At 48.3% G+C, this 12,602-nt stretch overlaps 1 protein-coding gene across 1 annotated transcript in view; it reads right to left on the bottom strand.

The window, feature by feature from the left end:
- Nucleotides 1-12,602, bottom strand: part of LOC311225992 (dynein axonemal heavy chain 7-like) — a gene marked incomplete at both ends in the record, with an annotated part of 810,419 nt that overhangs the window by 626,262 nt on the left and 171,555 nt on the right. Inside the window, 2 exon segments of the mRNA XM_084311374.1 lie at nt 11,552-11,661; nt 11,902-12,114. Coding sequence (XP_084167500.1) covers nt 11,552-11,661; nt 11,902-12,114 — 323 coding nt within the window.

The raw sequence follows: 12,602 nt of genomic DNA, 5'->3' as shown, positions 1-12,602 counted from the left end.
TCCGTTTCGACAATGTTGACTGCAAACAAGTCATTGATAAGCGATGGCCAGATTAGACACATAGCCATAATTTAAGATATAGTTTATGCGTTCGCAAGTATGAGAGCTCTATCATTGAAGTGGGTGGTGGCATTCAAGGGGGTAATAAAGCATTACATCACGCGCAGGAGTGGATTATGAGAATTAGGGGTGGTCGTTAGACCCCCCTAGGCATGGTCTAATTCTCATAACCCACGACTGCACATGGTGTAATGGCTTTTATATAATGGCCGATGTCATCCAACCTTATTGCTATACAATAAACACACATTAATTGAAGATTTATTGACAACCATCCGCTGAAAAAGTAGTTAAAAAAAAACAAAAAAAAAGTTGCCTCCATGTGGAAGCAGCTCGGAAGTGCATCCAACTGTTCTCAGTAAGACATCCAACAAACTAACACATCCAACTGTCTCTCAACTAAGACATCCAACAAACTAACACATCCAACTGTCTTTCAACTAAGACATCCAACAAACTAACACATCCAACTGTCTTTCAACTAAGACATCCAACAAACTAACGCATCCAACATTTAAACCTACTTTATATAGAAGCAGCTGGGCGGTGCACTGTTTTAAGTGAGCGTGGGTTATTGAATTGATTGATTGATTGCTAATTTTATTACTGTTCGCCTTGTTTCCAACTGGTTAAGCTTGGCGACTCTTTCGAAGTCGCTCTCTTTCTGTGAGGTTTTGTCCGCTGCCCACCCACTCGCTCTGTTCCTTTAAGGTATTTTGTTAAATTAATTGCATTCCGCGCCTCACGCTTCTTTCCTGTAAGATGCCGTTTGATTGGTGCTCTCCCAACCACACGCTTCTGGAGCAACGATCAATTTCATCCCGCAGCTGTCACAGCTTGTCATTAAGCGCCCCGTGGCTTTAAATACCCTGATCTCCCTAATATTGATGTTGGATCGTTTTGAAACATTCCCTGCATTTGCCTGTTCCTTCCCGTCGCTGCTTTCCCTGTTCTGTTGCTTCCCAGGACTCTCGAGAAGTATTCCGTTTGGAGAACCTGAACCTGCTTCCCCGTTACGAAGCGGCCGCCTCGTTTTATCTGCCCGCTTTACGCGTTGCGCTCTGGTGAGTTTTTGTAAACAGTCTTTTGGATCTATCGTTTTTTGTGTGTTTGTAAAGCACCGAAGAGATCCTGTTTTTGTTCAGACTGTTCTCACCTTTTTGTCTGTTGGAATTACACGTTTGGATTACCTAATTGTTTTCACTCTGGACACTGCTCACTGCAGTGGAGGCTGCTGACCAAATTTTTAGGTGAAGCACAAATTATTATATTATATTATATATTAAATTATATTTTTAAAACATCCCCCACTGTGTGTCAGTGGTCAGTGGACACAGATGAAAACATATTAACATTAGGTGACAGCGCACCTGACCAGATGAAATCATATTAGGCGACAGCGCACCTGACCAGATGAAATCATATTAGGTGACAGCCCACCTGACCAGATCAAAACATATTAAGTGACAGCGCACCTGATCAGATCAAAACATTTTAGGTGACAGCGCACCTGATCAGATCAAAACATTTTAGGTGACAGCGCACCTGACCAGATCAAAACATATTAGGTGAAGGTGACAAGGAAGCCACAGACTCATACCCCCCCGACACTCAACTAACCGCCTCGGACAGTCCTTCATACCAGTGGCCATCAGGCTCCACAACAGTGGGCAGCAACTGCTGCCAGACATCGACCTGGGACTTATAGGAACCCAAGGAGGACAACTTACACTACCTTAGGCATACTGCACCTTATGTGGATACTGTGATACTGTGAATAATGAATAATGTATATTTCAGTTAGTTAGATAGTAAATTATAACACTACCTTATGCATACTGCACCTTATGTGACACTGTGAAAATATATTTCAGTTAGTTAGATAGTAAATTATATTGACCTATTTGTTTACACTGCTTGTGTTGTTTTCACTACCTGTACCCCCCCCCCCCCCCCTTCCCCCATGCTGCTATGATGCCTGAATTTCCCCAAGGGGATCAATAAAGGAATATCTTATCTTATCTTAAAAGGAAAGATGAAATTCCCTACCTGGGTTCCATCCTATAGAGGCAAATCATTCCTGTGACAAAATGGGATCCAATGTAATAAAACTAAGTCAACCAACAAACTAGATTCCTGTACCGGATCTCCTCTCTGGTAAACAAGAATACCTTGAAGACTCTAACAGGAGCACTCATTCAAGGGTACTACGACTATGCTTGCACCTCATGGTACCAAAGCACCTCAAAGGCACAAAAAACAAGATTACAAACATCACAAAACAAACTGGTCAGACTACTGCTTGACCTTACTCCTAAAACCCACCTCACCCCTGCCCACTTTGACAACCTAGGATGGCTTAGAGAGTAGACGACAGAGTACAGCAACTTGCAATGGGCCTGGTCTACAAGATACACTACACCACTAAGATACCCATGTGCATGTCGGAATACTTCCCAAAGGTCAGTGAATACCACGACCACAACACCAGAGGGAGTTCCACAAATCATGTTCAACCCAGATAAAATAATTTAAAAAGTAAAAAAAAAAAAAAAAAAGGTTTAATAAAAAAAAATAGTCATAACTTAGAAATGAGATTGCATAGGTCTATGAATCGATATCGCGATTCTGTTTTGATTAATTGCCCAGCCCTACAGTGTGTACAGTAAGTTAGCTTGGTGATTATCATTGTGATGTAGGCTAAGATGGCTAGCTACTGTTAGCATACAAGCTTTTACAAACACTAGCCTACTTACCTTTTCATCCACAACGTTTTTTCTGATCCACTTCTTCATGTTGCTCAGTTGCTGGTTTATACTTCGGTCCTAATGTTGGCGCAAAGTTTAATTTAGCCTGACTTTACTTGTTATAGCTGTACAGCTTACTTCTACTAAACAACAACTAAACTACTTCCTTGCTCTTTCAAACAGTCAAAATGGGTCCATCTGCAGGGTCGGAGGTTAGGTTTAGCTCTGGCCAATCTCAAGTTTCTCAAGTTTCTTTATTAGTTGTCATACAGAAGTACAGAATACTTTTATACAAAATGCTTATTTCAGTTACATTTTGTATAAAAGTATTCTGTACTTCTGTATGACAACTAATAAAGAAACTTGAGAAACTTGAGATTGGCCAGAGCTAAACCTACCCTGCAGATGGACCCGTTTTGACTTTGCAATGCAGCAATCTCTGATTGGATTTGCAAGGCTGCCAATCATATTCAACCTCCATGTATTGGATGGCAAGGGCTGTCAATCATTCAATCCTCCATTCAATGGCGAGAGTTTAACTGCACAGACCGTGCTTAGACGAAGTTAATAGCCTATTTCGATTGGCTGTTATTTATTATTTATATAACATTGGGTCACACCTGTGAAGTTTTCTTCACGAATAATTACTGCAGTCATTACTGCAGTGCAGGCCTGCTCAGAGCTGTCAATTTTGGCCATTTTTTAAAAAGAAAAAATTCACTGAAATTTTTTTTACAGAGGAAAACTTTTCTAATAAAAAAATATAAAATAATAATAATAAAAACATTTTTTTTTATATATATATAAATAAAATAAATGTATATATATATGTAAATTAATAATAATTATGAATTATGAGTGAATTTGTGTTTCACGTGTTGTCATAGAGAAACCTCCACTGGCTCACTGTGTGTTTCACACCGAAGATCTGTCACTTGGATTATTTGTTTGGACAATTCATCTCACCAGTCACCTGTCAGTTTCAATTGTGCGCTGAGCTAACTCGGATTCTCTCTCTCCCTCTCCGCCTCCATCCAGAGTATATGCTGGGAGGATCTGCAGAGCGGCTCAGACGTCACGGACAAATTCCACAACATCACCTTCTGGGAGAAGCTGCAGAGCAGCAAATATTCCTCACATGCCTGTTTCCCAGTTTGTTCTGTTCACCACCTAATTCATTCTTGTTACTCAGTAAATAAACACGCCCTTGATTTTGGCTAACTCTGAAACAACTCTCTCTGTGCCGTTTGCGTTTGGGGTCGGTTTCAAACCATAACATTACGATCCAACCATGACGACCCCAGCCGACACAGAGAGAGTCAGAACAGCATTAGCAGGCCAGATTGAGTTAACCAAGGAACACAGCCAACAGCTAGACAGGGCTGCGGCTGCAGTACAGGAACTCCGAGAGCAGGTCCTGCCTATTCAGGGGTCCCTGGGCGCTCTGGCTAGCCAGCAGTCAAGTATTCTCCTCCACTTACACACGCTGAGTGACACCGTTAACACCTTGCTTGTACCCCCACTTCCTTCAGGAGCCTTGGCCGGAGCATCACCCGCAGCCCTGGCAGGCCCCGCGCCTCCCGATCCCGCACCTCGGGAGCCCCGTCTCTCCGAACCACGGCTGTTCGACGGTAACTTCGAGGATTGTGCCACATTCATCATGCAATGTGAGTTGGTTTTTCGTCATCAACCCAGTCGTTTCACTTCAAGGGGAGCCCAAGTGACCTACATGACTAACTTGCTCTCAGGCCGGGCAGCCCAGTGGGTCACTTCCTCCTGGGCAATGGAGGCAGACTTCTGTTTCTCCTACCCAGACTTCGTGGCTGAGCTCCGCAGGGTTTTCCACCATCCAGCCCGTGGTCTGGACCCTGGAGCCCAGTTGGGTACCTTCCGGCAGGGCAGCGGCGGGGTTACCGACTACGTGCTGGAGTTCAGACTGGCGGCTACGGAGAGCGGTTGGAACGACCAAGCACTTCGTCTTACCTTCATGAGGGGGCTCAACGACGCAGTCAGGGACCAGCTCGCGACCCGTGAGGAACCTGAGTCCCTCGAGGACCTGTTCAGCCTCGCCATTCGCATCGACGGACGCCTCCAGGAGAGAAGACATGAGAGAACCCGACAGGGACCTCCTGAGGTACTCCGGACCCCCCGAACTCGTGACGGTACTGCTGGTCGCCCTGCTCCCAACACGACTGGTGGTTTTTTTCCCTCCCGTTCGGTACCCGAGGAGGAACCCATGCAGCTGGGACGTTCTCATCTGAGCCAAGCTGAACGGGAGGCGAGGTTCAGGTCCGGCCTTTGCCTCTACTGCGGTCGGGAGGGACACCGTATCGCCAACTGCCCCACCCGGCCAAAAGACCAGGCTCGCCAGGACCCCGGGAGATCCTGGTGAGCCGTTTTTCTCGTTCCCAGAGCCGTGCACCACCTGGCCATCTGATGAGCGTCACCCTGGCCTGGGCGGACCAACGGGCCACGGTGGAGGCACTCATTGACTCGGGGGCAGACGAGAGTTTCCTAGACTTCGAGTTTGCTACCCGGGCCAACATTCCACTTGAGGACCTAGTGAGGCCATTGGAGGTATTCGCATTGGACCAACACCGCCTGGCTGACATCACTCAACGCACCTGCCCTGTCCTGCTGACCATTGCTGGTAACCACATTGAGAGACTCCAGTTCCTTATCACCAGATCCCCTCTTGTCCCAGTAGTCCTGGGCCGGCCCTGGCTCGCGCTGCACGAGCCCCACATCGCCTGGTCCTCCGGTACCATCAAGGGCTGGAGCTCCTCCTGTCATGCCCAGTGTCTTCAGGCGGCGTCCTGTCCCCCGCCCCCGGAGATCCGTTGGTGAGCCGCCTCCGGACCTTTCGACCATACCCCCCGAGTACCACGACCTCATGGAGGTTTTCAGTAAGTCCAGGGCTCAGGCCCTTCCGCCCAACCGGCCTTACGACTGTGCCATCGACCTCCGCTCAGGGGCTCCCCTTCCCGGCAGCCGCCTCTACAGTCTGACCGTCCCGGAGAAGGCGGCGATGGATCAATACATCTCTGAGTCCTTGGAAGCAGGACTCATTCGGCCTTCCTCCTCTCCTGTGGCGGCCGGTTTCTTCTTTGTTGGGAAGAAGGACGGGGACCTTCGACCCTGCATCGACTATCGCCAGCTCAACGAGATCACCATTAAGAACAAGTATCCTCTACCTCTCATGAACTCCACTTTCGAGCCTCTCACCCAGGCTACCGTCTTTACCAAGCTGGACCTCCGGAGTGCCTACCATCTAGTCCGTATCCGTGAGGGCGATGAATGGAAGACCGCCTTCAAGACTCCCAGGGGCCACTACGAGTACCTGGTGATGCCGTTCGGCCTCACCAACGCTCCGGCGGTATTCCAGGCGCTCATGAACGACGTCCTTCGTGACATGCTGGAGGAGTTTGTGGTAGTGTACCTAGACGACATCCTCATCTTCTCCAAGACCCTCGAGGAACACATCCAGCATGTCCGCCGTGTGCTGGAGCGCCTCCTCCACAATCGGCTCTTCGTCAAGGCGGAGAAGTGTCGATTCCACTCCGACTCCGTCGATTACCTGGGCTTCATCGTGGAGAAGGGCTTGACCCGAGCTGATCCTCGCAAGATCCAGGCAGTGGAGGAATGGCCTGAACCCACCTCTCGGAAGGAGTTACAGAGCTTCCTCGGGTTCGCCAACTTCTACCGAAGGTTCATCCGGAACTACAGTCAGGTGGCGGAACCGCTTACCAGACTGACCTCTCCCGCCCTGCCGTTCGACTGGTCCCCAGCGGCGTGTGCTGCGTTCCGCTCCCTCAAGAAGAGGTTCACTTCCGCCCCGATCTTGCTCCATCCAGACCCCAAGAGACAGTTCATCGTTGAGGTGGACGCCTCGGATACTGGACTGGGAGCTATCTTATCCCAGCGGTCGGCAACGGACCAGAAGGTACATCCGTGCGCCTTCTACTCGCGTCGGTTCCTCCCTGCCGAGAGGAACTATGACATCGGCAATCGGGAGCTGCTGGCGGTTGTGGCTGCCTTGGAGGAGTGGCGTCATTGGCTAGAGGGGGCCGAGGAGCCGTTTACCATTTGGACGGACCACAAGAACCTGACGTACATCCGTGCTTCCAAGCGCCTCAACGGCCGGCAGGCAAGATGGGCCAGCTTCCTCAGTCGGTTCGACTTCTCACTGACGTTTCGCCCTGGTTCCCGCAACACGAAGGCCGACTCCCTGTCCCGGTTACACTCCAAGGGGGCTCCAACCACTGAGGACCCGACTCCCATCCTCCCGGAGGCCAGGGTGGTAGGAGTCGTCACCTTGGGCATCGAGGGGGTGGTAAGGCGTGCCCTACGCTTCCATCGCGCTCCAGGCAATGTACCGGTTCATCGTCTCTTCGTCCCCGACTCAGTCCGGTCCCGGGTCCTCCAGTGGGGCCATACCAGCCGGTTCGCCTGCCACCCGGGCGTTCATCGCACGTTCTCCTTCCTGGCTCGTCGATTCTGGTGGCCCACCATGAGGAACGATGTCAAGGAGTTCGTACTGGCCTGCGCGGTCTGCGCCCGCAGCAAGGCCTCCCACCAGGCACCCTCCGGGCTATTACAGCCGCTTCCCATTCCGAGCCGTCCTTGGTCACATGTGGCGCTGGACTTCGTCACAGGTCTTCCCTCCTCCCAGGGGAACACGTGCCTTCTGACCGTGGTGGATCGGTTCAGCAAGGGGGTTCACCTCGTGGCCCTTCCCAAACTTCCCTCGGCGGCCGAGACGGCGGACCTCCTGACACACCATGTGTTTCGCCTCCATGGTTTTCCCCAGGACGTCGTCACGGACCGGGGGCCCCAGTTCACTTCCCAGGTATGGCGGGCTTTTTGCAAGGGATTGGGGGCAACGGTCAGTCTTTCCTCTGGTTATCATCCCCAGACTAACGGACAGATGGAGAGGATGAACCAGAGCGTGGAGTCTGCTCTTCGGTGTATGGCTGCCGAGAGACCAGCTTCTTGGAGCCGTTTCCTTCCCTGGGTCGAGTACTCCATCAACTCCATGGTCAGTTCCGCCACCGGCCTCTCACCCTTTGAGGTATCCCTGGGCTACCAACCCCCTCTTTTCCCTGCACAGGAGACGGAGGTGGCAGTTCCCTCCGTGCAGGACCACCTCGACCGGTGCGGTCGGGTCTGGGAGATCGCCAGGACCGCGCTGCTCCGGTCATCGGAGCGCACCTGTCGTGGGGCTGACCGGCGCCGGGTTCATGCGCCGACGTACCACCCTGGGCAGAGGGTGTGGCTTTCCGCGAGGGACCTCCCACTTCGGTCCTCGGCCAAGAAACTTAACCCCCGGTTCGTCGGACCTTTCGAGGTTCTGAAGGTACTCAGTCTGGCGGCGGTGCGTCTTAAGCTTCCTGCGTCCATGCACATTCACCCCGTTTTCCATGTGTCCCGGGTTAAGCCTGTCTCTCTCAGTCCCCTGATGCCTCCTGCTCCGGATCCACCTCCTCCCAAGATGGTGGACGGTCACCCCCAGTGGCAGGTCCGCCGGTTGATGGGCGTTCGACGGCGGGGTCGGGGGTTCCAGTACCTGGTGGACTGGGAGGGTTACGGCCCGGAGGAACGGAGCTGGGTCTCCCGCCAGCTCATCGTGGATCCCGGCCTGATCACCGACTTCCATCGTGCCCATCCGGGCGAGCCGGGTCGGCCTGGTCGCCGGGTGGCTCCCGTGGAGGGGGGGGTACTGTGAGGTTTTGTCCGCTGCCCACCCACTCGCTCTGTTCCTTTAAGGTATTTTGTTAAATTAATTGCATTCCGCGCCTCACGCTTCTTTCCTGTAAGATGCCGTTTGATTGCCCAACCACACGCTTCTGGAGCAACGATCAATTTCATCCCGCAGCTGTCACAGCTTGTCATTAAGCGCCCCGTGGCTTTAAATACCCTGATCTCCCTAATATTGATGTTGGATCGTTTTGAAACATTCCCTGCATTTGCCTGTTCCTTCCCGTCGCTGCTTTCCCTGTTCTGTTGCTTCCCAGGACTCTCGAGAAGTATTCCGTTTGGAGAACCTGAACCTGCTTCCCCGTTACGAAGCGGCCGCCTCGTTTTATCTGCCCGCTTTACGCGTTGCGCTCTGGTGAGTTTTTGTAAACAGTCTTTTGGATCTATCGTTTTTTGTGTGTTTGTAAAGCACCGAAGAGATCCTGTTTTTGTTCAGACTGTTCTCACCTTTTTGTCTGTTGGAATTACACGTTTGGATTACCTAATTGTTTTCACTCTGGACACTGCTCACTGTGTGTTTCACACCGAAGATCTGTCACTTGGATTATTTGTTTGGACAATTCATCTCACCAGTCAATTGTGCACTGAGCTAACTCGGATTCTCTCTCTCCCTCTCCGCCTCCATCCGGAGTATATGCTGGGAGGATCTGCAGAGCGGCTCAGACGTCACAGACAAATTCCACAACATCACCTTCTGGGAGAAGCTGCAGAGCAGCAAACATTCCTCACATGCCTGTTTCCCAGTTTGTTCTGTTCACCACCTAATTCATTCTTGTTACTCAGTAAATAAACACGCCCTTGATTTTGGCTAACTCTGAAACAACTCTCTCTGTGCCGTTTGCGTTTGGGGTCGGTTTCAAACCATAACACTTTCGAAGTTGGTTAAGGTTAGAGTTTGGAATCAGGGCTGGTGGTCTATCGCCCTGCTCTAAAGACAAACTCTAACCTTAACCAACTTCGAAAGAGAGCGACTTCGAAAGAGTCGCCAAGCTTAACCAGTTGGAAACAAGGCGGACAGGAATATAATTTGCAATCAATCAATTCAATAATCCACACTCACTTAAAACAGCGCATCTCCCAGCTGCTTATATATAAAGTAGGTAAAACAATAAATAAAAAAATTGCAATTAATCAAATCAATCAATTTGCGCGATTTTTATTTTGTTCCACAATGACTCATGACCCACTAATTACATAATCCAACATTGTGTAAGAAACCAACACATTCGCCGTGACAGAATAGTTTTTCATTTAGTCTTTATGACCCTATCAACATATCCTTTCGTAATGTTTACTGTCCGTCATCTTGCTTTCACTTCTAAAAACGTGCACGGCGGATTGATAGTAATTCGGTTGTGGGCGGGTCCTGGGACCAAGAGCGTGGGGTTATGACAAATACCCACGTGTAACTTGACTGTTTCAGCCAATCAGAATCGAGAAATTTGCATGCCATTGTATAAATAGGAAACGGAGGCCGGCGCAGAAAGTGTTAACAATTGTGTGTATTGAGCCGTACTGTATTGTACCCATTCTGCAATCTGTTAATAAAATGTTCAATCAATCAATAGTGTAGAGTTAATAGTTGTAGTAGTACCAGTAGTGTAGTATTCACCATAGTGTAGAGTTAATAGTTGTAGTAGTACCAGTAGTAGGGCTGGGTATCGCCACTGATTTCCTAAAACGATTAGATTCCGATTCACAAGGTCCAGATCCTATTCGATCCGATTCAATGGTTGAAGGAACCCTCTAACATGTTGCATTGTTAAAAATATCAATGTTTACATTAAGAATTGACTCTCAAGCAGTTACATGAATGTACTTTGTATTGGAATATTGGCTTTTGCATGTCATGTCTGGGTGATGTCTCAGTAAGTGGTTTCGTAGATTTGTTGTATTTCCACAATCGACCCCTGGTCTACACCCTCCCCAGACCGACAGCGCGCAACGACCAGGAAGGGAATTGGCATAATGACTAAATTGGGGAATGAAAAAACATTTTTAAGATCGATCTTGGGATTATGAATCGATAATCGCTCATTCAAATGAAGATCGATTCAGAATCGGGAAATAATTTAATTTTTTTGCCCTAGCCAGTAGTGTAGTATTCACCATAGTGTAGAGTTAATAGTTGTAGTAGTACCAGTAGTGTAGTATTCACCATAGTGTAGAGTTAATAGTTGTAGTAGTACCAGTAGTGTATTATTCACCATAGTGTATAATTAATCTTGTAAATTTGAAGAAGAAATAGGGAGTGCTGAATTAAATGATGACGGTAACGTTGAAGTAAAACCAGGTGCTCTTCAAGGATAGGGCAATTACTATAGGATTAAATACAAAGGCTGTCCAGTTTACATATAATTGAAGTCTAAAGTAGAGGTGGCAGACTGAAAGGAATCCGAGGCACTCTGATTGTCAATAAAAAAAACTTAATTTAAACGTGGATATGCTCCAAGATTTGGAGCTACTTTGGTCTTCCATTATACGTAAGCTGGATAGCCTTTCTATTTAATCTTGTAAGTTTGTTGGATATACTGTAGCTAGCTACAGTACCTAAGGGAGGTGGGATCTGCAGAAATTTAGCAAACGGTACATTTTGGGATTGTGCTTACAGTATGTACACCTTTCCTTACTTAGACTTCTAACCATAAACATTTTAGAAAAAGACTGTATGCTTGGGTTGTTGGTTGGGCTGTCGTTTGGGTGTTGATCTGGGTTCTTACACATTTTCCATTTTCCAATTTCATACTATTTAGTTGGTGTTCAATAAGCTGGTGGCTGGGAAATATGAATGTCAACTACACAATATCACCCTATAGCTGGTTTTATATAAAACATGCCAAATAATAGTGGATCCAATTACATTAAATACTGTATGTATTCATATTTGTATCAGGAGTGGAAACCTTCCTACATTTTAAGAACCGGGAATGAATGACCAGTTAATTTTCCAGACCTGCGTATGAACCTAGGTGTGAGTGTGTTCTTACCGGTAGCAGCGGTCTGTGAGCGGGGTGATGATCAGGCGAGGTGTGTTTCCCAAGTACTCGTAACCATAGGCCAGCCCTGCATTGATCATCTTAGTCTGGAGGTGGTTATCCTGCACGGGGACGAAAAGACAAGGTCAAAGGTCAACATCTGAGTATGAATTATTCATGAAATGTTATAGAGTATGTATCAAAATACTGAGATACTTTCTTTATCTCAACGTGAGGTGAATATATATAGACTCAAACTGTGAACAGCTTTGACATTCAAAAGGAAAAATCTTTTGGATGTTGCACACAAATACAAGTTGAATAGAACAATGACACACACACACAGATCCCTCCCCACATACCACCCAATAGTAGCGCAGTTGGCTGAGCCACTGGAAGTCGTTCTCGTCACTGACTCCGTTCTGCGCCATCGTGGTTAGCACGTCCCTGGCGTGAACATCCAGCACCACCAGGGCGCCCAGGGTCACTCGGTTCTGCTTCGACAGCTCCCCGCGCACAAGCGCCACAATGTCGTCGATCTGGCTGTTGTTCAGCTGTAGGAAGTCGTCCAGGGCCTGGGAGAGGGAGTGAGGAAGGAGGAGGAGAAAGCATTGTAAGATGAAGTACTTCTAAGGGCCTGCTTCATTTAACAGAATTCAAAGAGGGTTTTTTGTCTTTAAAGTGAGATGTCCTCAATTTGAAAAATACGACAGCTACGTTTATACAGTATTTGTGTGACTGGAAGACTGAACACTTTTGAAATGGATAATGTAGTGTAGTGTTTTGGAATGATCCCCTTCATGTAGAATCCTGGTAGAGGTGAGCAGTTCGCAGCGCTCTGCTGGTGGCAGCTCACAAGCCCGGGGGTTGTTCTCTCCCTCTGATCCGGTAGATTTAAAGCATGCTTATAAAGTCCGGGTTACAACCAGCCATCAGGCTTGAGTGAGCTAAACACCACTTTTACTCTCGCCCTTGAGTATTTTCACGTTGTGAATGTCGGTGTTGATAGAATCCTTGTTTTTCAATGTGTATATAATGTAAATATCTGCAGATGACGCCATCT

This window comes from Notolepis coatsorum (genome assembly GCF_963971535.1).
Source record: "Notolepis coatsorum genome assembly, chromosome: 3".
Lineage (NCBI taxonomy): Eukaryota > Metazoa > Chordata > Actinopteri > Aulopiformes > Paralepididae > Notolepis > Notolepis coatsorum.
The sequence above is the reverse complement of the archived record's forward strand: the minus strand, read 5'-3'. Positions and strand labels throughout refer to the sequence as shown.